Here is a 25,177-nt window from a genome sequence, read left to right as displayed (position 1 = left end):
AGCAGTTTAAAAGAAATTAAGTATTATAATAAAAAATAAATGAAGTATTATATGGAAAGATTATATATAGAGAATATTGTATGGAAAAAATATTAGATGAAAAGATCTCCAATATTTATTTGTTAAATGAAAAAAGCAAGTTGTCAACAGGAGGACATACTATGTTATTGTCAGTGGGAGCAAATGGGGGGAAATAAGATTATATGTATTTGCATTTGCACTGATAAAGTGGTTGTTGCAGTGAGGAGAGTGCGGTGGTTAGGGACAAGTGTGGAAGACCTTTCAAAATACACCTTTTTAGTTTGGAACCATATGACTTATTACCTGTTACAGAACAATCATATTGTTCTACCTGAGTGGGAAAAATGGTGAATATTAAACAAAACCTTTACATGTATTCACAAAACACAGACTTTGGTAAATTGCAGCTAAAGTAATGATCATACTAACTGGAATGACTGCAATGGAAGATAGGGGAGGTGCCTCATGGTGCAGCCACCCTCGCTCTCAGTCATACCTTGGACCCAAATGGTAATGATAATGATTAAATCTGGGGAGGTTATTGAGGAGCCCTACAAGGAGTGGTCAAATACAATTTTAATTGTACATTTTTGAATGGTTATTAAAAAGGAGGATGTGTTTTTCATTTAAAAGATTTATAGCTGCCAGGGCACCTGGGTGGCTCAGTCAGTTGAGTGTCTGACTTTGGCTAAGGTCATGATCTCACAGCTTGTGAGTTTGAGCCCCGTGTTGGCCTCTGTGCTGACAGCTCAGAGCCTGGAGCCTGCTTCGGATTCTGTGTCTCCCTCTCTCTCTGCCCCTAACCCACTCGCATTATGTCTCTGTCTCTCTCAAAAATAAATAAACATTAAAAGATTTATAGCTGCCTGTGGCTGGTGGCACAGGTATGTAATCCATTGTAATGACAGATGAATGTGTGCTGCGCAGGGAGGGTAGGGGTATGGCTGATGAATAAGGAACAGAGTGGAGACTTCACTTTGGAAGACTCTAGGGGGTGAACAAATGAGCTTGAAGATGACTGAGAGGGATGTTTGAGACTGCTTTGTGAAGTCCAGTCAGTTACAGATGATGATCATAGGCATCACCACTGCAGTGGGTAGGCAGGTGACTTCATGGAGTGGGGATGTTGAGGAAGTGTGAAACCCATATTGGCAGGGGCCCTGGGGTCACCAAAGTTACCCAGGTTGATGATGGCAGGAGTCAGATTGAAAGTAAAGCTATGCACCAGGTGTGTCAATAAATGAGGAAAAGTGACTCAGGTGACAGGGATAGTAGCAGTCTCAAAAAGAGCAGGGTTTTCCCCCTCTTTTTTTTCATTTCTTTGTTTTAACAAGAAGGAGAAGTAGTTTTAGTTTGGCAATGGTGAGTCCAGAGGACACCTCCTCCACCTTTTGGCCCACAAAGTATTCGTGTACCTGAGGAAACAACAGCCACCTTTCCAGAGGTAGGAAGGTGAAGCGGGAGAGCTGAGTCTCCATTAAGGCAGAAGGTTGGGGAATTGTTTCCAAGGAGAGATGGAAGAATTAGGGTGAGAGATCTGCCTTTAAGTAGTGGTGGGTGGAAAAGTTGAGGCTTACAGAGACTTAAGAAAATTCTTCAGGGTCATGTAGCTAGGTAGCTGTTGAGCCAGAATGGAAACCTAGGTCTGGTTCTGGCTGTCTACAAAGTGATAGTTGTTTTCTCTGTGAAGCTGTTACAAGACAGGTTAACCATGGCTCCTTGAGTGCTGCGGTGCTGTGAGTGATGACTGTGTCCTTCCTCTCTTCTTCACTTTGCATTCTCTCTTCCTGCCTTCCTTCTCCCTTCTGAAGCAGATGTTTTCCCCTTCACTAAGTGATATATTTTCTTTTATTGTGTGCCTGTATCCAGCACAGGGCCCCAGTTTCTAGGGAAGTTAGGCAGATGGAAATTGTTGAGTAAAATGGCCAGTCCTGGTTCATTCCCAACCTCACATTCTTTTCATTGCAACATGAGTACTTTGAAAGAAAAGGAGACTTGAGGTCTGTTGTTGTTGTTGTTGTTATTACAGATAAATTTGATCCATTAACATTCATCATATGTTTGGTCTAATTTCTGCCATATTATTTTATATTTTTTGTTTGTTTCCTCTTAGTCCCTTATTTATTTACTTTTCAAGCTCAAAAAAATCCTCCACCAGTAATTAAGGTTATGGTAGTAATTGCATTCATGTTTATATCAAACATAATTAAACTTGAATATCTCTGTCACTTTACCAAAATTAAATAATAACTATTTTTATCCTGCCCTTCCAAAGTAAGACATTAAGCATGCTTGCGTGATTTTGCTTTTCCAACCCCTATTGCTTGATTCCAGGATTTTGTTGAAGTGATTTGATACTTTGATGCTGAGCTATTTCCTTATGATATGCTTCCTGGACTTTAAAAATCTTTTCTAAATATGTGTTACAGTTCTTAGCTACATTAGTAGCATTTTAAAAGATTTAATGGTTTTTCTGTTATTTTTTCAACTTAAAGCTTTAATAGATTTTCTGCCTATTATTATTTGTTTCCTTTAGCTTGAGACCTTTATCTGAGTTAATTTTTATTTTTACTGGTTTACTTCCTCAAGTATAGTTTACCCTTGAACAACTTGGGGGTTAGTGGCCTCAAGCCTCTATGCAGTCAAAAATCCACACATAACTTTTGATTCCCCCAAAACTTCACTACTAATAGCCTACTGTTGACCAGAAGCCTTACCAGTAACGTAACAGTCGATTAACATGTATTTTGTTGAATGTGTTATATACTGTATTCTTCCAGTAAAGGAAGCTAGAGGAAAGAAAATGTTAAGAAAATTATAAGGAAGAGAAAACACATTTACAGTACTGCACTGTATTTATATAAAAAATCTGTATAAGTGGATCCATGGAGTTCAAACTTGTGTTGTTCAGGGGTCAGCTATAGTTTTACACGAATTCAGGTGCTAATAATCTTTGCACATCTGAAAATGTCTTTCACCTTTATGTAAAAGAAGGTTAGGTATAGGAATTCAGCTTGTGTCTTGTTTCAGAACTTTGTAATTGTTTTTCTGTCTTAAATGTTCAGAGTTGTAGATTTGAGAAGGCTGTCTGCTTCTCTTCACTTCTTTGGAAACTCCTGTTTCGAAGTTTATAAGATTTTCTCTTTATCCTTGGAGTTGAGAAATTTCATCAGAGTATGCCTATGATGTGTCTTTTTTTGTTAATCTTGCTGCTCCATGAGTCTTTCTAATCTGAAACCTCAAGCCTATTTTCTTTTTTTTTTTTTCTTTTTTTTTTTCTTTTTATTTTTTTAATTTTTTTTTTTTTTTTAACGTTTATTTATTTTTGAGACAGAGAGAGACAGAGCATGAACGGGGGAGGGTCAGAGAGAGGGAGACACAGAATCCGAAACAGGCTCCAGGCTCTGAGCTGTCAGCACAGAGCCCGACGCGGGGCTCGAACTCACGGACCGCGAGATCATGACCTGAGCCAAAGTCGGCCGCTTAACCGACTGAGCCACCCAGGCGCCCCAAGCCTATTTTCAATTTAAGGAACTTTCATCTATCATTTAAAAAAAACAAATGCCTCTCATTTATACCTTTTTCTCATTCTGAAACTCCTGTTATTTAGATATTAGCTCTCCTGAGTCTATTCTCCATTTTATATTTTTACCCAGAATTTCCATTTCTTTAGAGTTTTGTTTTAAGCAGGCTCTTCCCTTGATCTTCCAGCTTGTTAGTTTGGTTGTTAATGATGTCTGTGCTGTTTTTCACTATATCTATTGAATTTTTATTTAATATCAAATTTTGGGAATTTTTTTTTCTTACAGTTCTTTTGAAGTATCTTCTTGAATCTCCTTAAGAATTTACAATAGTATTTAAATTCTCTGTTTCCTTTGTTAACTCTGCTTTGGTGTGAACCACCTTATGTGATTGGGGAGCCTCTCTCTGGTAATCCCAAGCTGCCCCTATATTTGTTTGTATATATTCTGACCTTCCAGAACTTCCCCCTTTAGTAATTCCTTTAGCTTCCTTGCAGGTGGTAAGAATTAGGAAGCCATTGTTTCTCAAGAGGCCAGCTGTGATGAGGATGACAGATGGGACTTCTCATGAAGAGGGTGAGGCCTCTTAAGTTTTTGGGCTTTGTTTAGATGTGATTGAAGAAGGTGAGCTCTCGCTTCCTTATATCCAATGGAGGCCTCAGTTTGGCTAAATAGGGCAAGTCCTTTTGGAGGTGATGGCCAGAGCAGGATCAGCAGGAAGGAGCCGTTCTCTCCCTGTGTGCTGAGGGTATCTGCCTTGGCTTAGCCACCTGGGACTCCTCAGATTACCTTCCCATGCTGTCAGCACCCAACTTCAGCTTGGTGTGGCAATTGGTGAGTTGCCCCCAGCCAAAACTTAGGGGAGAGAGAGGAGTCACAAGCATGCACTCAGGTCACTTTTCACAGAATTCCCATAAGCATTATTTCAGTTTGCATTAAAATAATGCCTCAAATATTTTATCCATTACTTCCTCTGACCCTGTTGCTGCCATCTTCATGTCTTTCTTGTTCTGAGCCTGGACAGACATGGTATCTGAATCCTCCTTAGGTTCCCAGTGTGACTTGACTTTGATTAAGGTATAAACAGATGTTGGGTAGGTGGATAATGGCTTTTTTTTTTCTTTTGTAGAAAATAAAAAACCAGGTAAAGGTTCCAAAGGCTGCAAGAAGGTAAGTTGGCTCCACCCTCAGGTAAGCTATACCCATTGTTGTGGGTAGTTCAGGACTGCCTGCCCTGGAAGAGGCCTACAAATGCCAGTAGATGTTGGATCATTCCAGATAGAGCACCACATTGGAATTAGAGGATCTGGCTTTTCCCCCCTCTCTGGTTGGCTGCAGTACAGAGTCAGCGTTTATTAAGTTTCCACCACAAGCCATGTACTGCTTTGTGCTTGAGTTACCCTGGTGTAGGGATTGCGATTGTCCCATTTTTAAGATGAGGAAACAGCCTTAGTGAGAAAGTTCCTAGGTTCAAGGTAGCACAGCTGGAACTTGAGTATGTCTGGTTCCCAAGTCCCAATTGCTCTTGTTGAGGAGGGAGGCCAAAATATAATCTTTGGCTCCAGATCCTGGTCCTGCTAGGAAAGGTGTAGACAAGTAAGATGGTCCAGAGCAGTGTTCTTAAATTTTAGTGTGTTAAAGTTCTCACACTTTTTTAGTTTTGGGTAATTAACTGGAGGGCTGGTTAAAACACAGATTGCTAGCCTCCAGCCTTGAGTTTCTGATTCAGTAGGTCTGTCATGGCCTTCCATAATTTACATTTATAACAAGTTCCCAGGTTATGTCACTGCTGTGGTCCAAGAACCACACTTTGAGAGCTACTTAGCATTTCTCTTGGCCTTTAATTGGGAAACTTTTCCATTTGTCTCCACCTTTCCTGGGGTTCCTCAGTCAACCCCTGTCTAGGAGAGGGAGGGTCTCTCTCGAGCCAGATGGGCAGACCTGTGGGAAAGGAGCCTTTCTTTTTGCTTACTTTTGAGCAACCCTCCAGGATGGGTGATTTCTATGGATTCATTAGCTCTGTTTGATTGTTTCCTCTTGTGCGGTGACCAGCCTACAAAGCAGAATGGAAAGAAAGCAGCTTCCAAAGTAGCCTCTGCTCCCCAGTTTGTTCACTCCAATGATCATGCCAGTCGGGAGGCTGAATTAAAGAAGAAGAGGGTAAGCCCTTGACCTTGGGGGAGAGAGAGGGCCTGTCCTGACTGCCAGGTCCACAGAAGTGGTGAAGGGAAGGGCAAAGACCAGAGTTGTTAGGGTTGTTGAGGCTGTTTGCAGAATAAAGAAGAGAAGGTAGTCACTTTGATACTTGATTTAAGTGTCTCCATTTGCTCACCTCCCAGTCCATTGCTGCCCTGCTGCTCCGCTGAATCCTGTCAGCCTCACTGTCCGCTCATTCTCTGACATCACACTCATGGATAGTCACACTCATGGATAGTTTCCTTCTGTCATCTCATCTGAATTCTCAGGATTTGAGACCATGCTTTCTTTGAAACACCCTCCCTTTGACTTTCTTGTCATTTCACTCTCCTAGATGTTTTCCTTCCTCTCTTCCAGTCTCCTTGGCTGCTGCTTCATTTTCTTGCTCTTTAAATGATGGAGCATCCCAGGAGCTTGTCCTCTTTTCTCCCTCTGGTCTTAATTGGTTCCCTTTTCCTAGAACACATTCTCAGCTTCACATGCCCTCTTTCTTTTGTTCTCTGCCACACTTTCCCTTCCTTCATCTCTTGTTTCCTTTCTCTCAAGCCCCTTATCCCCTGCTGTTATATCTGTTTTCTCCCTGTATCCCTGTTCCTCCTACCTCTGCCATATCAACACTGTTTTTTCCCTCTGTCACCTGCTCCCTGTTATTCAAGGTCTCCTATCCCTCCCTTAGGCTACAGATCTAGTCAGCTGTAGTCCTGGTGTGTGTTCACTTCTTAGGTTGAGGAGATGAGGGAGAAGCAACAGGCTGCACGGGAGCAAGAGAGACACAGACGTAGGACCATCGAGAGCTATTGTCAGGATGCCCTGCAACGCCAGGAGGAATTTGAGCACAAGGTAAGAGAGCAGCCTTTGCTTCTGGGTCAGACTGGTTTGGGTTTGCTCAGAAGCATCTTGAAAGGGAAAGAAGGAGGATGTGAGATTGTTGGAGGGGAAGTAGGGAATTAGTGCAGTGAAGATCGGAAACTGTGGAAAGGGAAGAAGGGAGGGATGAGAGGGAGGCAGATGGCCATTTCGAGCCTTATCTGTGACTGGAAAACCCCTAAGCTGGAACCCAAAGATGGGGTTGGGAGTAGGAGAAGGGAGACCTAAGACCAGGGGACAGTGGGGGAGAGAAGGTATAAGTGTGAGGGAAGTGTTAACAGAAAAGTGCGTGTGAGGGGGGTGCCATCTTCCTTCTTGGACTTCTTACTGCCCTTCTGGCACATATTCTCATCTCACAGAATATGCACTTTCCAATTCAAAGTTCCTTTTCTAACATAAAGTGCATATTTTGCCTCTTCCATCCCATGTTCCCCCCACAGGTTGTTTTTCTCACTTATACCTCCCTCTCACATTCTTTCCTTACATACACAGATGCATACTCAGGTCTCTAGCTAGTACTTGAGCACGTACTTACACACAGGCACACACATGTGCCTGCACCATGCATACATGCACCATGTGGCTCTATCCATTCTTCCAGTTCCCAGCTTTATTGGCTGGTCAGAGTTACTCTTTGGTGGGCTGGGATTCCCATGGCTCCCTCAGCCTGTCATGGTTTCCAAAGACCTGACTTTCACTCCCTCTTTCTTCCCTCTCTCTGTTTTTTTCCCTTTAGGAGGAAGTTTTGCAGGAATTAAATATGTTTCCTCAATTGGATGATGAGGCTACAAGGAAGGCTTATTACAAGGAGTTCCGTAAGGTATTGGGACCCATTTCTTAAGGCTCTTTAGGGAGGGCACCAATCCTGTCCCATCTCTTCTCCATTTCTGTTTTTCCTGACTGAGACGGAGACCTTTTCTTTCCTGGGCCTTTGTGATTGATACCCAGTGCTTTCCTTGCCTTCATCCTCTGTCCTCTGCTCTGAAGGTGGTGGAATACTCTGATGTGATTCTGGAAGTCCTGGATGCCAGAGACCCATTGGGCTGTCGCTGTTTCCAAATGGAGGAGGCTGTCCTGCAGGCAGAAGGCAACAAGAAGCTGGTCCTGGTCTTGAACAAGATTGGTAGGTGTTGGGCAGAATTGGATAAGGCAGGGCAGGGACCAAACCTTGAAAGACTAGCTCCAACCAGACCCTGAGACTCAGCAACTCAAGGGTAGTTATAACAGTTTTGCAAAGTAGGAATTCTTATCCAGTTTTTAAAGCCGGGAATCTGAGAGGTAAAGTTAATTGTTGAAAGATACACACACACACACACACACACACACACACACACCCCGTATAACAGAAGTTGGGAGAGTTCCTGTCTACCCTAAGCTGGAACCCAAAGACTAGGGCACAAGATCACATGGGCTTGAGTCACTGAGATCTGAGTCATATCTCAGTTGTACAGTCATTTTCACTAGGATCTTGGACAAGTCATGTCACCTCAGAGCTTCCATTTCTCCAGCTGTATAGTGGGCTGTGATTGTTCCAGCCTCATAGGGTTGCTGTGAGAATTCATGATAAAATGCTTGGTATATGCATGGTTAGTACTCCACAAATGGTAGCCATCTTCTCTTCAGAGTTATTCTTGACATTTGGCCCAACCTAGAATGATCCACAGAGAGGATGGGAAACAAATCTTCAGGAAGCCTTGCTTGGAAGGAAGGCATCTGGGACCAAACAATTAATTCCGTAAGGGACAGAGGTCCCCTCACGGAGGGCCAACTGGTCCCCTAGAGTAAATTGTCCTTTCTGATTATAACCTGGGAACTGGACAGGTACTGGTAGGGTGAGGGAGAGACATCTGTTGGCAGGAGGTGGGCCTAGCCTTGGTGTGGGTGGATGTATATTTGGAGTGAGCCATCAAAGTGATGTTCTCCTTACTAAGTCTTATGTTTTTCTATTTTACCCAGACTTGGTCCCCAAAGAGGTTGTGGAGAAGTGGCTTGATTACCTTCGGAATGAGCTGCCAACGGTGGCTTTCAAGGCCAGCACACAGAATCAGGTCAAAAACCTGGTAAGCTGGAGCTAGGGGCATTTAGCCTCTTTCAGGGTACCCTAGGGCCAGGGTTGGAGGGTCATAACTTGGACTATGGCCTCCAGCCCTTTGGTAATTGAACTGGGCCTCAACTTTGAGCTTTTTGCTTTACTAGATGACTTTTTAATATTTGTTTCACTTTACTCCTTTCTATATTTTAGATTTTTGGAAAATCTTTTTTTCCCTATATATAAGGATAATACATACTGTCCCTAGAAAATTTGGAAAATATAGCTATTTGTTAACTTTTAAAAAAATGTCTCCATTTTTCTGTTTAACACAAATCACACTACTTTCTAATTATATCATTAACACAGAAACACAGTTTTGTTGTAAAATGTTAAAGTATTATAGTAACATGGTTGCTTCTGAGGAGAGAAACTGAGTGTCGCAGGACATGTTTTCAGTTTTGCACTAAGGTGTAGAATTTCCTAAAGTAGAAAAAATAAAAGCAATTATAGACAGCTTAAGTGACTTTTCACCAGTATCCTTAATTCCAATTTCCTTTATCCATACCCACAGGTAACCACCATTGTTAGCTTGGTGGCTGTTTTTTCAGATGTTTTTCTTTGTTTTATATGTATGTAGATGTATATATAGAGAGAAATAGAGAAGGAAGTGTTTGGAAGTGTCATTCATATGTGTCATCCTGGGGCTTGCTTTTTTTTGTGGCAAATTTTTTGTAGAGGTGTACTTTTCTTATGCTAAATAAAGTTAGTTTCTAATTTTTAATCATTCTAAGCAGTACTTTAACACACACCCTTGCACATGTTATCTTGGCTGGTGGGTGAGTGTTTGTATAGGTTGGGTACTAAGAGGTGGAATGGCTAGGTCATATACTTTATGTATTTTACAGTTTCCCAGACACTGACAAATTGCCTCTCTTCTAGTGGCTATACCAATTTATCTACCTACCACTGGGGTAGATGAATGTGTGAGGGCTTATTTCCCTACATCCTTTCCAACATTTGATATCATTAAAGCTTTTAATCTTTACTCATTTGGGAGAAACCTGATATCTCATTTATAATTTTTGGCCTTCTTTATGGCAAAAAAAACGTGGTGAGCATCCTCTTCTGACATCTCTCTTTCATTTGTATTCCACTTTAAGGATATATTTCCTTAACCTATTTCTTACTGATGGATATTTAGCTTAATTCCTATTTTGCATTGCTGTGTTGGGTGAGTAAGGAAAGAGGAAGAGATGGAAGGGCATCAGGAGTAAGGAGTTGGAGGCTGGAGTGGCTTTGTCCTATGTGAGGGATCAAGGGAAAGTAGGCTATGGGCCAGGCACTATATTGCCAACACAGGCAGGGAAGGTAGTGTACCTGTTTTGTGGATGAGGGCACTGAGGCCCAGAGAAGGGGAACAGGATTTGATGCACACACACCTGTGAGAGGCAGAGCTGGAATTCAAACCTGGCTTGACTAGAGGCCAGGATGCTGTCTTTCCCCTGCTGAAGGAGGCAAGAGATCTGTGTGTCTAGAGAGAGGGAAGGACAGAGAAGACTGAAGATGCAGTGACAGTGGAGAAAGAGGCCTTGTGCAAGCAGGGAAATGGCAGGTATTCAGGACCTGTGTGAGAAGCCCTCAGTTTCAGCCTTGGGGATCTTGGCGATCACAGGGAGGTGGCCCTGAAAGTTTCACTGAAGCTGGAAATCTGGACTCAGACCACATTTCCCACCTGATGCCTCTTCTGTAATAACCCCTCATTTTCCAGAATCGTTGCACTGTGCCAGTGGATCAAGCCTCTGAGTCACTGCTGAAAAGCAAAGCCTGCTTTGGAGCTGAAAACCTCATGAGGGTTTTGGGGAATTATTGCCGCCTTGGTGAAGTGCGCACCCATATTCGTGTGGGTGTTGTGGGTAAGGCCTAGAGGGAGGTCATGGGTCTCAGGCTCCTTCCTTGGGCAGGGGTTTTGCTGGGTGAAGGACTCTGGGAGCTTCACGTTACCCTTCTGGGGAAGAGAGGAGCAGTTCAGGAAGGGTTTTGTGATTTGTGATATGTATTGGTGAATGTAGGAAGGCATACTCAGAATCACCACCATGCATTGAGTATTAGAGCTATGGACCAAATACACAGGGCTATGCTTGGTGTTGGTGCCATCTCATCCTACCAGAACTGTTGGGGGAGGGAGGGGTGAACATATCTCTTTTACAGATAAGAACACTGAGGCCCAGATAAGGGAAAGGGACTTGTGGGGGGATCAACGCTGTGTGAGGCAAGGTAGAGCTGATGCTCAAACTTGGGCCTGTATGGAACCCAGGGCACTAAAGGAAGGATGATGGGGAGAGAATAGGGAAATTGAGAGAAAAAGAGATAGACTGTCAGGGAGAGGAAGTAAAGCCAAGAGAGAAAGACATTGGAGAGAGTTGGACACTGAGAAAAAGGTATAGATATACAGACCTGAATAGACCTAGAAAAAGAACTGGGAAATGGTGGGATTGGTGGGGAGTAGAAAGGAAAGATGGATTTAAATGACAGAGGCATGTAGAGAGAGGGAGATAATGAAAACAAAAAGATACCAGAAGCAACATAGAGACAGACATGTGCACAGAGACCTGCAGAAAGACACATAAGAGGGCTAGACACTCCATGCATCTAGAGAGACAGAACTCCATACCAAAGAAAGAATGAGAAAGTCAGACACAGGGATAGAGATTGAGAGGGAGGTACACATGGAAAGAGCCAGGAACAAAGAAGTGGACATGGAGGAACACACACACACACACACACACACACACACACACACCTACCTGTGAACACATGCAGGTCCACAAATACATGTACAGATCTATACTTGTGCAAACATATCCAGACCCAGAGGCAAAATATATGCAAACCAAGTTCTTCCTACACACTCATCCCAACTTTGCTCCCTGCAAAACAAATAGAGGCACAGAGAGACACGTGCCCAGGTACGCTTAACCCTCAGACACAGTCACATACCCAGTCATAGAAGGAGACAAATATACAAACGTGTCTATGATGAGATAGATGTATATTCATAGAGAAATAAAGATAGAGAGAGGGGTTAGGGATGTAGACAGGGAGACAGAAGAAGACATAGTGAAACACATACAGAGGCATACACAGAGACAAGCCCATGGAGAGAAGGAACACCAAAAGAGACTGGGAGAAGTTGGCATAGAGGGAATTAAAAAGAGGCAGAATTGGTGCGGTGAGGACAACCAGAAAGGACAATGGCTAGAATGAGAGATAAGGAGACAAATCAGCAGAGAAATAGGTGTTTAGATAGAGATACACAAAGAAAGACATATATGATAGAGAAAAAGACTGAGTGGGAGAAAGTAAAAGTGGAAAAGTAAATAGTAACATTTAGAATGAGGACAACCGAGATATGCATGTGTGTGTGTGTGCGCGCGCGCGCGCGCACACACGCCTGTGATGCGTGCGCGCACACACACACATTGACGTACAGACTTCTACGTATGAGGAGTACATACACATAGGCACATCCGTGAGAGAGTGGTCTGTGTATAAATTCTAGCACACAGAGAAAGATAATGGTGAGAATGAGAGACCTGGTGAGGGAATAGCACACAAAGACATCCACAGGCCTAAAGGTGCTCACAGATGCTTGAACAGAAAAACATGCACCACAGGCAGACAGTTGCACTGAGAGACTGACATCTGGAGAGGGCCCTCCCATTCCCCACCAGGTGAATTTTACACCAGGACAGATGGTTCTTTGTTTCACGGACACGTCCTGATATCTACCTTCTGTTGGATCATGTTATGGAGGCCTTGCATTGAGCACCTTTCCCAAGCTGGTTGTAGGTGGGAGGTGAGTGTCACATCTAGAGAGTGACATGTTTACCCAGTATGGTCACAAATGGAGGAAAGGGTTAGGAAGGCCATGTTGGGGCTTGGCCAGGGCCTGGGATGGGAAGGTAGGAGGCCACGCCCTGTTTTTGGCTTCCCCATGGCTTGGTCATTGTTCCTGCCTGGACACAGGCTGGCCCAAGTGTTCCTGAGGGCCTTTCCTGCCCTGAGCCATCTGTTGTTCCTTTATAGGCCTTCCCAATGTTGGGAAGAGCAGCCTGATCAATAGCCTGAAACGCAGCCGTGCATGCAGTGTGGGAGCTGTTCCTGGGGTCACCAAGTAAGCACCTGCCTGTTCCCTGACTCCACAGCTCCTTTACCCTACCATTCCTCCATCTCCCATGACTTCAGCCCCTGCCCCTTTCCTTATCTTGGCCCAGTCTCTGATTCTTCCTCTGGGCATGGGAGTCTCACTAACAGCCCTTGGTGTGGGCCAGGTACTGAGCTGGGTGCTTTCCCCCTTAGCTCCTTGAGGTCTCTTAGCAGCCATGCAAGATTGGGCTACAGATAAGCAACTCTATTTCTTTGATGAAGCAACAGAGACTCAGAGAGTCAGAAGCTTGTCCATGGTCTTACAGCTTAGTCCTCACTGCCAGGGACTAGACTAGAATTAGTCCCAGGTTTGTAGGCCGCAGAGCCCCAGCCCCACATCTCTTCATCTTAATCTGTATGCTATCTTCCCCTCACCCCTCTCCCAGCTGTGTGCCTGGGGCCTAGAGGATACCAGACACATCCCGGCTCATCAGTGTCTTGTGTTCTCTCTTATCTCCTCTTTTCTGTCCTAGGTTCATGCAGGAGGTCTATCTGGACAAGTTCATCAGGCTGCTGGATGCCCCAGGCATTGTCCCAGGACCAAACTCAGAGGTGGGCACCATCCTGCGCAACTGCATCCATGTACAGAAGTTGGCAGACCCTGTGACCCCAGTAGAGACCATCCTGCAGCGCTGTAACATGGAGGAGGTACAGAAGGCTCTAGCTCATACCCTGCCTCACTCCAAGGGCCCCTCAATTTTCCTCATTGTTTCTCTTCCTTCTTTCTTCACCAGATTTCCAGCTATTATGGGATCTCTGGGTTCCAGACCACTGAGCACTTTCTGACTGCGGTGGCTCACCGCCTGGGGAAGAAGAAGAAGGGAGGCGTATACAGTCAGGAACAGGCAGCCAAAGCTGTTTTGGCTGACTGGGTGAGGTGAGGACGGGGCTAGGAGTCAGGGTGAGACCTGCTGAGAGTCATGCTCCACAAAGGGGTGCATCTGTGTTTAGTGATGGACAGCCTGACATCCTGGGTCCTAGGGCAGGGGAAGGCTGAGGCACCAGGTCATGTTCTGATCAGGAATTTATGGCCAGTGGTTATCCAGAAACTCAACTTGTTGTTCTGAAGCTACTGTGGGTTTTCTTGTTGTTCCTCATTGTTTCTGACTTGGGAACTCATCCTCTCTTTGGTCATTTGTTCTCTTAATGATATCACCAATTTCCTCCCACCTCCCAATGCAGTGGGAAGATCAGCTTCTATACACTCCCACCTGCCACCCACACTTTGCCTGCTCATCTCAGTGCTGAGATCATTAAGGAGATGACTGAAGTCTTTGACATTGAGGATACCGAGCAGGCCAATGAAGATACCATGGAATGTAAGTGGGGGCAAGTGGAATGGCCTGCCCAGCACTTTGTCTTGCCCTGGGTGGGAGCCACACAGACCCAACAACAAATCCCATGTTTGATCCCCGCCCCTGCCCTGGCCCTACTCTGGCTTTGAGAAAATTGTTTAACCAACTCTAAGCTTAATGTTTTCTCCCACAAGGTGGAGAATTCTAATCTGGACCATGGGGGTGGTTGTGGTCTTTTGGTAGATAGGAAAAAAGTCAGCAAAGTACTATGTACACGGTGGGGTGCTCAGGAAATATGAGGGTCCTTTCCCCATCTCTTGGGACCTGGAATGGACTAAGACACTCCTATGCAAAACCCCTTCTCTCTTGTTGCCCTAGGCTTTGCCTCAACCATTGCATGTCCATTCCTAGATTTTCATTCTTACCCCCATTGGCAGGGAGACATCTGAGTCACAGAAAGGTGATACTTGCTGAATGGTGCCCGGTCAGTGGCAGGCAGAGGTGGCATTTAAAGTAGCTCTTCTGCCCTGTGGTCTAAGACAGTCCTAGCCCAGTGTAGCTAAGTGGTTAAAAAATGGATTGCCTGGATTCAAATCCAAGTTTTGTTTCTTGCTAGCTGTGTGATGCTGCATAAGTTACTTAATTTTTCCATGTCTCAATGACATCATCTATAAAATGGGGACAGTGGCACTCACCCGATAAGTTGTTTGTGAAGACTTACTTAATATGTAAAAACACTTGGAGCAGTGCCTGGCTTATAGTACATGCTTGGTGAGTATTAGGTGTTATTAAGATGATCATTTGCTGGGGTTCAGAGGTGTGGCTTTCAGAAATTTCTGTAGGAAGTTTGTTCTTTTCAGATACTACTATCTGCAAACTTGGCTTATGGCTCCTCCCCCCCATCTCTATCTCACCTAGGAAAGGTGCCCAGTGTTCTCTGGACCTGTCTGGGGTAGTGGAAAAAGCCCTAGCTGGCCTGCCTTCTGGTTTCTTTGTTTCTCTTGAGGGCCACTTGCTTTCCTTCTCTGGGCCTAAAAGGCCTTGGAGTTTAGATGAGGGCAAGGAGACTTGCTTTCTCTAGAGTTTATTCTCCATGTGGCTTTAGGCATGTCCATTGCCTTTCAGAACTTTACTTCCCTCTTCTACCAAGTGGGCAGTTGGGGAGAATTAGAGCTCACGTTCTTATGATGATGCTTGACCCTGGCTGCACGTGAGGGCAAAAGGGGCTCCATCACTGAGAATGTGCTTTGGCAAAATATTGAGGTCTGGGAAATTGAGGAGAGGGAGAAATTAATGGTGAGAGTTTCCTAGAAGAGTTGGTCCTAGTGTTGTATCTTGAAGAGTGAGTAGGGATTAGAGGAAAGGGATAGGGGCAAAGTTTAGAAGTAGGTGGGATAATGTGGGCCCAGGGCAATGGGTTACATTAATGGTTTGCAGTGGAGACCAACTCCAGGCAAGGGGCCAGAGCGAGGGGGAGAGAGGCCTGGTCTTAGGGAGGGAAACCCAGTGGCTGCCATTTACTGAGCAGTGTCTCAGACCAGTGCATTTCAGGCATCCTCTGCTGTGACGGCAGCCTTATGTCATAGACTTGTGGTATTCTCATTTTCCAGATGAGGAAGGTAAGGCTCCAAGAACAGCTCCCAGCAGGTGAATTTAATCCTCACATGCCTTTAATCCTTTGACATGTGTCCTCCCAGCAGGAATGAAAGAGTCTTCCTTTCCAACTCCCTTGGGCAGTGTCCACATATCCTTTCCACTGAGGCCTGATGAGTGGGGATCAGGGGCCTGGCCACAGGAAGGAGCTAGGGCCCTGACAGTGGTTTTGGTTGTGTTAAAGGCTTGGCCACTGGAGAATCAGATGAACTGTTGGGTGATGTGGACCCGCTTGAAATGGAGATCAAGTGGCTCCATTCTCCGATGATGAAAATAGCAGATGCCATGGAAAATAAAACCACCGTGTATAAGGTACCCATCCTCTTTATTCATAGCAACCCTCTCCTCTACCCAGGGCTCTGGGAAGTGGTTGGTCCCTTCTGCCTGGCTACCACAAGGTTTGCCTATAATGGTGGGGAGATGTAGGTCATTCATTCACTTCCTGTGGGCTCCCTGGGTGTCAGGTGGTGTGTATCCTTTGCCAGGCAATGGCAGGTCCAAGGAAGAGGCATACTCTCTCAAGGAGCTTTGCCTGCCTGGCTCCAGCCTAGAGAATAAGTATCCCCATTTGGCCACCCAGTTGTTCAAGTTGAAAACCTGGTTATCCTTGACTCTTCTTTCCAACTAGCATCCAGTGTCCCATACAGTCAGTCAGTAAGTCCTATGGCCTCTCTCTCCTAAGTCTCTTGAGAAACTATCCGCTTCTTTTGATCCCTACCCTTTCTATAACCCTAGTCTAAGCTTCTAACCTTTTCTCACTTGGACATATGTCCCATGGTTTCTAATGGCCCAGTCTGACCATGTCACCTCCCCTGTTATGGCTCCCCAGCACCTACATGATCAACTCAATATGCCATGCTATGATTCCTGGAGGCTCTTTTCAGCTTCTTCTGCTAGTCCTCCTATCTCTGCCCTTTGAGAGGTTGCAGTTTAATGGGTTTTAGATACAGACATCTGTACTGTTATGGGAGACACACAGACTAGAGGTGGGAGCAGAGGTTGGGAAAGCATGGATCTGAGGGCTGTAACTATGCTACTTGTGAATCAAGGAAGTCTTGCTGGAGGCCTTGATGCTTGCGTCACCTCTTGGAGGCTGAGGAATTCTCTGGGCAAGTTGCAGGGGGTGGGGGGGCAGCAGCCGATGGCTAGGAGCTCAGCCAGTGCTTATGCCGAGGCCCAAAAAGGAGATAGTGTGGTGTTTTAGGGAAATCGTTTGTGGTGCAGAGTAGTTGGAATGAGAATGGAGTCAAGGAAAGATGAATCTGGAATCAGATTACAGCAGTCCTTGAGTTTGACTTTAAGCCATGGGTATTAGGAAAACACTGAAAGTTGGTTATTTTTTTCTGTCAAAGCATTTTCCTTTTTTTCTGATTTTATTTAAAATATCTTTACATTTATATTTCGACTAGGTAATATGTGTACATGGCATAAAATTTAAAAGGTACTAAAGGGTATGCAGTGAAAAGTTTCTCTGGCATCTGTCTCCCAGCCACCTTGTCCCCTCCTTGGTGACAGACTTGAATGTCCTTTCAGAGCTATTCCATCTTTATGCACACACATATATATGTGTAAGGAGGTACAGAGATCTGTTTTAGTTCAAATAATAGCATAGTATTTATATTATTCCGTATTTTGCTTATGTCACTTACAAAATCATCTTGTAGATTGTTTCACGTGATTACTTAAAGAGCTGTCCTTTCTTTTTGATGGCTACATACCATTTGGAAGGGTTTCTTAAGCAAAGAAGTGACGTGGTTAGGTTTGTGTACTATAGGTATCACTCTGGTGGCCGGAGTAAAAATCAGGTTAGAAAGAGAGGGAGCAGGGTGGAGGCAGGGGTTCAAGGAAGGAAACTGTCATCTGTATTCTATAAGAGATGATGAGGCCTGCACTGAGGTAGTGGCAGGAATCACGCCATTCTCATCCTCACACAATTTTAATCATTCCCCTGGTGCTTACAGGAAAACCAGTGTAAAGTTGTATGTTTAAGGCCATCCTCTGGTAATACTTCTTAATGAGCCCATAAGCCCCAGGACATACCATTTTTCCTCAGGGACCTATAGTAGTTCCCCACTCTATGCTACAGGTTTCAGACTCAGGTTCAGGGAACCTGAGTAGGACCACTTCATTGTACAACTCTGGGAGATACCATTTAGATGTGCTATATTGTGAATGGTGCCCCCGGCTGCAACCCCAGAATTGTGTAGTTTGGTAGTCTTGCCTTTTCTCCACTATAGGGTGGTGGGTAGTCATACATACATATAAGCGTGACTGCTAGGGTTCGTATTTATTCCACTATTTACTAGTTGTGTGACCTTAGGTGCCTTGTTTGTCATAGCATTGTTACAAGGATTAAATGAGTTAATACGTATATGTGTGTGTATATATCTACACACATGAAAAGATGTTCAATATCACTCATCATAGGGAAGTACAAATAAAAACCATAATGAGATACCACCTCACATCTGGCAGAGTGGCTAAAATTAACAACTCAGGGAACAACAGATATTGGCAAGGATGTGGAAAAAGGGGGAACCCTTTTGCACTACAGGTGCGAATGCAAACTGGTACAGCCACTCTGGAAAACAGTATGGAGATTCCTCAAAAAATTAACAATAGAACTACCCTATGACCCAGCAATTGCACTGCTAGGTATTTATCCAAAGGATACAAAAATGCTGATTTGAAGGGACACATGTACCCTAATGTTTATAGCAGCACTATTGACAATAGCCAAATTATGGAAAGAACCCAAATTTTCATCAACTGGTGAATAGATAAAGCCGATACAATGAAGTACTACTTGGCAAAGGAAAAGAATGAAATCTTGACATTTGCAACAACATGGATGGAACTAGAGGGTATTATGTTAAGCAAAATAAGTCAATCAGAGAAAGACAAATATGATTTCAGTCATGTGGAATTTAAGAAACAACAGGTGAACATAGGGAAAGAGAAGAAAAAATAAGATAAAAGCAGAGGGAGGCAAACCACAGGTGACTCAAATACAGAGTGAACAAACTGAGGATTGCTGGAAGGGAGGTGGGTGGGGGATGGGTTAAAGGGGTGATGGGCATTAAGGAGGGCACTTGTGGAGATGAGCACTGGGTGTCATATAAGATGAACCGCTGGATTCTATTCCTTAAACCACGACTACACTGTATGTTAATTAACTTGAGTTAAAAAAAAAGGAATCATCATAATACCAATTGTCATTAATCAAGTAACTAGTTTTTTAAATTTTATTCTTGTAAAAGCCATGCAAGCTACCCATTGTCTATCCCATTTGACAGATGATCAAACTGCAGCTGAGAGATTAACTGAAGCACCTTCTAGTTTGTGATAGAGCCAGACTTGGAGCTTAGTTCTACCTGTTCTTTTTTAAGTTTATGTATTTTGAGAGAGAGAACACAAGCAGGAAGGAACAGAGAGAGAGGGAGAGAGAGAATCCTAAGCAGGCTCTGCACTCTCAGTGCAGAACCCAACATGGGGCCCAAACTCACAAACCGTGAGATCTTGACCTGAACCGAAATCAAGAGTCAGATGTTTAACCCGCTGAGCCACCCAGGTACCCCAGGATTCCTATTCTTAAGCAAATCTGTCCCTGCCTCCTCTGCAGAAGTCTTTGGAGGACCCAGACCTCACTGTTGTCCCTCTCTCTCTCCAGATTGGAGATCTTACTGGGTATTGCACCAATCCAAACCGTCATCAGATGGGGTGGGCTAAACGCAATGTGGACCACCGCCTCAGGAATAATAGCACTGTGGACATCTGCCCTGTGGACCGCCGTCCAATGCTGCAGAGGATCATGGAGACAGACCCCCTGCAGCAGGGCCAGGCTCTGGCATTTGCCCTGAAGAATAAGAAGAAGATGCAGAAGCGTACTGGTGGGGGCACCTGACCATACCCCTCTTACCCATGCTCCAAAAATGCCCACTTAGGCCTTGATTAGGGGCTCTTGAGCGAACATTTACATGTGTCCAGCGCAAGGCTAACCCTGGTTAGGGGGCATAGGTTTGGAGGCTCACTTATTAGCACAGTGGTTCTCAAACTTTATAGCTTATTATTAGAATCACCTGGAAGGCTTGTTAAAACACAGATTACTGGAACCCACCCCCAGAGTTTCTGATTGAGTATATTGGCCATAGCACTTGAGAATTTGTGTTGCTAACTGGTTCCTGGTGGATGCTGATGTTGTGCCTCTGGGAACCACACTTGGAGAACCTAGTCTGTGTATCAGATAGCTACCATTTATGTATTAGTTGCTTTCTACGGAACTTAGAGATTATATATAATGTTTACTGTATCAGTAGGCAATGTACTCAAAATCTGAAAGGTACAAAAGGATATACAGTGAAATGTTTCTCTCCTCCCAATCTCCTAGTCATCTAGGGCTTCTCACAGAGGTGACCAGTTAATTTCTTCTCATTCCTGAGATAGGTACACAGGCAAATAGCTATATATTTTTTATTCTCTTTTTCTATGCAGATGCTAGTCAACTGATCACACAGTTTTGCCATATCATGTTTCCATTTAATATGTAATGTAAATTCATAAAAGAACTTCCTCCATTTTAATGGTGGTCTGTTGTGTGGTTGGCCAATTTAGGTCTTCATGCTGTACTAATCTTCACTAACTCATTGCAAACCTTATCCCGATTTGGTAAGTGAGGAAACAGGCCCAGAGACATTAAATGATATACTCAACGTAAAACAACTAGCATTTGATGGAGCCAAGATGTAAACCTAGGATTTATTGACCCCATAAGCCCAGTTCTTTGCTCTTGGCCTGGTTTCACACTGAGTCCTGGGAATCCGGAGATGAAATACCCTTGAACTCCTGGTCTTATTATAAGGGAGTGAGGAAGAGATAAGAAAACAGACATTGGTCACAGACAGAGAAAGAAGAGTGGGGAAACCTAACCCAGCGTGGTGAACCTAACCCAGATGGTGGTGGGGTAGGGATGATCAGAGAAGGCTTCCTGGAGGAGATGTTATCTGAGGGGAATCTTGAAGAACAGGCTGGAGGATGGGAGGTGAGCATTCAGGCTCAAAGACCCTACTTTATGCTACCCCTTTGCTGTGAGAGCTTTAACGGTAGTAGCAGAGTGCTAAGCTCAACACAGTAAAAGAAAATTGCTGTTTTGATACTAGAAAGGAAAAAAAAATACCTGGAGCCCAGTGAGTCTGACACTCTGAGATAGACCCTATGTTGGGGTGATCATTTCACAAGTAGATAAATGAGTCTACCTGTGAGCTTGTGCATTGACTGCCACCCCCCCCCCCCCACCACCCGGTTGTTTTGTATAGTGGTGGGGGTAAGTGAGCCAGTTTGGGAGTTTGATATAGATCAAGATAGATATAGGCCAGCTCTGGCAGGCCCTCCTGCTGGCAAGCCACCCATTAAGTGACTGCTTGTATTTCTCCCTTCTGCAGATAAACTCGCCAGCAAGTTGTCTGATTCCATGATGTCTGTCCTCGACCTCTCTGGCAACGCTGATGACAGTGCTGGTGACTGATCGACTAATCTCACCACCCTTTCCCCTCCAAGCACCAGTTCCAGTGGGTTGATGGAATACAGATGAAATGGTGTGCTTCTCCCTGAAGCACCTGCATATTAAAAGAACTCCTCCCCCACCATGTCCCCTTCTCACTGTTCCCTCCATTTTTCAAGACAAAAGAGTCCCAAGTTGCTGGAGCTGGCAAACCTAATACTCTTTATTTAACCCCTACTCTGTTTTTCAAGGGAAATAAAATTATCAGCAGATCCCTGATACTAACAGTTTATCCCCACCCTGTAGGTTAGGATGGTTAGAAGACTGGCCCTCACAAAACCCTCTTGAATAGCTAAATGTGCAACTAGAGGTGAGGCTTTTGGTAACCTGGTGGTCCCTGGGAGGGTGATGATTTCTTTATCAGTCGGCAACATATTTCAGTGGCAAGCCATTCCTGTGGTGGGCTGTAGGCTATGCATCTTCCTCCCACCAAGTCTGCAGATCCTCTTCTGTGTGGCAGTGACAGTAGGGGGAGAAGTGATGATCCTTGTCTGTGGAAGGGTCTGGGGATAGGATAGAGAGAAGAAGAGAACACAAGCCTGGCTGTGGTAAACACTACCTTGTTTACATGAAGGGAAAATATAGGATGCTTGTTGGTAGCATGGCTACATGGCAGGGGGGTGGGGGGCAAGTCACACCTTCGGGCATTTCTAGGCAGATTGGGTTGGAGGAATCCCTTGAAGTGAGACACTCTGGCTGGGCCCAGCCCTTGCATGATCATTTCTCATCCGGCACCAGCTTTGAATTCCGAATTCCGTCATTCAAAGGGATCTGGTGCCATTAGCTGCTGTTTTAGGGGTTCATTGGTTGAAGTCACTATACCCCATTAAAATATAATTAGCCACCTGCTCTGGGAGAGCCTACCCCATCAGACAAAGATAGTGTCAAGGGGCCCTCAGAAAGGGACTGGAGTAGATGGCAGCAGATAAAACAATCTTACTTTACCAGAGTTTGGGCTGTGTACATGACCTCTGTCCCAGCAATCTACTGGGAACAGATTTGAAGGGATTGGCTGTTATATAACTTCAGTCTTTGTCCTCCACCCCAAACTTCCACATCATCTTTGGACCCACAGCCACATCTTAGTCTTGCCTCATGCTGTCACCCCCTAATTTGCCTATTCAAATCCTAAGAGCAGAATCACATGATGGACTGGCGAGCCCTTGGCTGCAGGCTGATTGGTGGGGAAGTGCAGACCACTCCTGCATTCTGGGGCAGCCAAAAAAGAGAATTAAGTACTACTTGAGCACACACTGCACCAAACCCTGGAAACCTCTTAACTCCTTTAATCCTCAGTACAGCTATTCCAGTAAGGGGTTAGTCTCCCCATATGAAAGATAGGCTAAGGGAGTTGTTAGGATGTACCCAAGACAGTGCCAGGATTGGAAACCAGATATGATAAAAAACGCATGTAGGTTCTTTCCTCTGCATTGTGCTGCCTCCTTAACATTGATTAAATGCCTATGCGTGTGCCAGCTTTAGATACATGCTTTTTTCAGTAAAATAAGAGTCTTACTAAAATTCTACTTCTAAGTCCCTTTGCATGGAGTACAACTTATTTCACAGTATCTTATCAAACTCTCCTGGCAGGTAAATAATGTTACAATGAAAAATTGGATCCCAGGATAGCTAAGGCCATTTTAAAACTTATATGGCATTTCATTGAACTTTGTGTTTTCTAGAGGTGTCTGGGTGGCTCAGTTGGTTGAGCATCTGACTCTTGATTTTGGCTCAGGTCATGATCCCAGGGTCATGGGATTGAGCTGTGTCAGGCTCTGCACTGAGCGTGGAGCCTGCTTGAGATTCTCTCCCTTCTCCTATTCACCCCTCTCTCCCATTCACAGTCTCTTTCTAAAATTAAAAAAAAATGAAAATGTTTTCTAGTACTCCTAAGATACTGGAAACTAAGCACTGGACATATGAGGTATCTCAATGAGTAAGAAGGAGCATGGGAGGAGCACCTGGCTGCCTCAGTTGGTAAGGCATGCGACTTGATCTTGGGGAGTTCAAGCCCCATGTTGGGTGCAGAGCTTAATTAAAAAAAAAAGCATGGGGATGTGATTTGGCCTAAATCAAACAGAAGAACTAAAGTAGTCATGTTGGGATAAGAATTTGGGACTCCAGATTCTCTACAATGTATCACAACTTAAAAAAGTTCTTTCTTGAGTCATTTACCTCATTTAAAAAAATATTAAGATTTGATGTATATACAATAAAGTTCACCCTTTATAGTGTAAGTTATTTCACTTTGGACAAATGTATACAGTAGTGAACTACTAAAACAATCATGACATGGAATAGTTCTATCATCCCTGAAACACTAGGGCCTTTTGTAGTTAACCCTTTTATTCCTACCTTCAGTTTCTGGGAACCACTGATAATGTTTTCTGTCTCTATAGTTTTGCTTTCATGTGAATGTCATGTGAAAAGAATCCTACAACATGTAGGCTTATTTTATGCCTATAGATTTTTAAAATTGTATTTAAAAAGTTACATAGAGGGGCGCCTGGGTGGCTCAGTCGGTTGAGTGGCCGACTTCGGCTCAGGTCATGATCTCACAGTCCGTGAGTTCGAGCCCCGCGTCAGGCTCTGTGCTGACAGCTCAGAGCCTGGAGCCTGCTTCAGATTCTGTGTGTCCCTCTCGCTGACCCTCCCTCGTTCATGCTCTGTCTTTCTCTGTCTCAAAAATAAATAAACATTAAAAAAAAAGTTAGATAGAATAAAATTCCTCTTGGTGTACATTTCTATAAGCTTTGACAAACGCAGAGTTGTGTAAACAACACAATCAAGGTACAGAACAGTTCCATTATTTCCTGCCCTCCACCAACAAAGTCATTCCTGCTACTTATAGTAAAAACCTCTCTACCCCTAACTCCTGGCAACCTTGATTTGTTTATCCTTATAGTTTTATCCTTCGGAGAATGTCATACAAGTTGAATTATACTATATGTAGCCTTTCTTAAAGTTTAGTTTTGAGAGAGACAGCACGAGTGGGGGAGGGGCAGGAGAGTGAGAGAGAATCTCAAGTAGGCTCCATGCTGTCGGCACAGAGACTGATGCGGGTCTCAAAACCATGAAGCTGTGAGATCATGACCTGAGCTGAAACCAAGAATCCAATGCTTAACCAACTGTGTCATCCAGGTGCTCCTATAGTATGTAACCTTTTGAGACTGGTTTCTTTCAATAAGCACAATACACCCGAGATTCATCCATGTTGTAGGGTTTATCAGTAGTTCCTTATGTCTGAGTCATACTCCATTGTATGGATGTACCACGATTTGTTTATTCCCAAGTTGAAGGGATATTGGGTTTCCAGTTTTGGGTGATCACAAATAAAGTTGCCATAAACATTTGTATGCAATTTTTTGTGTTTTCATTTCTTGAGAGAATACTTAAGAGCTGGATTGCTGGCATATGTGGGAAGTATGTGTTTAACATTCTCAGAAACTGCTACGCTGTTTCTCAAAGTAGCTGTACCATTTTTCATTCCCATTAGTGTGTGAAAGTTTAAGTTGTTTTACATCCTTTCCAGCACTTGGCATTGTCAGTTTTTTGACGTTAGTTATTGTAGTAGGATGTAGTGGTATCTAATGATTTTGATTTGTATTTCTTTACTGACTAGTGAGTTGAGAATATTTTCATGTGCTTATTTGTCATCCATATATGTTCTTTGGCAAAGTGTTCAAACCTCTTGCATATATATATATATATATATATATATATATATATATATATATAGTGCTATTTCTTTATCATATATGCTTTGTAACATTTTTACCCAGCTTGTGGTTCTGCTTTTCATTCTCCAAAAATTTTTTCCATTCCAAAA

The 25,177-nt window shown here is 43.9% G+C and overlaps 1 protein-coding gene across 5 annotated transcripts in view; it reads left to right on the top strand.

Moving 5' to 3' along the window:
• GNL3L (G protein nucleolar 3 like) overlaps window positions 1–24,709 on the top strand; it is a 29,365-nt gene extending 4,656 nt beyond the window's left edge. For 2 of the 5 annotated variants that reach the window (XM_081793334.1, XM_081793330.1), the window contains exons 3-16: window positions 4,672–4,712; window positions 5,595–5,702; window positions 6,462–6,578; window positions 7,342–7,425; window positions 7,593–7,728; window positions 8,562–8,665; window positions 10,406–10,550; window positions 12,724–12,811; window positions 13,317–13,491; window positions 13,578–13,720; window positions 14,026–14,162; window positions 15,976–16,103; window positions 19,462–19,681; window positions 21,230–24,709. In XM_081793334.1, coding sequence (XP_081649460.1) covers window positions 4,672–4,712; window positions 5,595–5,702; window positions 6,462–6,578; window positions 7,342–7,425; window positions 7,593–7,728; window positions 8,562–8,665; window positions 10,406–10,550; window positions 12,724–12,811; window positions 13,317–13,491; window positions 13,578–13,720; window positions 14,026–14,162; window positions 15,976–16,103; window positions 19,462–19,681; window positions 21,230–21,312 — 1,709 coding nt within the window. In that variant the 3' untranslated portion in view covers window positions 21,313–24,709. The remainder of the gene's footprint in view (window positions 1–4,671; window positions 4,713–5,594; window positions 5,703–6,461; window positions 6,579–7,341; window positions 7,426–7,592; window positions 7,729–8,561; window positions 8,666–10,405; window positions 10,551–12,723; window positions 12,812–13,316; window positions 13,492–13,577; window positions 13,721–14,025; window positions 14,163–15,975; window positions 16,104–19,461; window positions 19,682–21,229) is intronic. The other 3 variants (XM_081793332.1, XM_081793333.1, XM_081793331.1) reach the window with 3 other exon arrangements.
• Window positions 24,710–25,177: the final 468 nt, after the last annotated feature.

This window comes from Panthera onca, chromosome X (genome assembly GCF_046562875.1).
Source record: "Panthera onca isolate mPanOnc1 chromosome X, mPanOnc1 haplotype 2, whole genome shotgun sequence".
In the NCBI taxonomy this organism is placed as follows: Eukaryota; Metazoa; Chordata; class Mammalia; order Carnivora; family Felidae; genus Panthera; species Panthera onca.
Note: the sequence above shows the minus strand (reverse complement) of the source record. Positions and strands in the feature narration are given on the sequence as shown.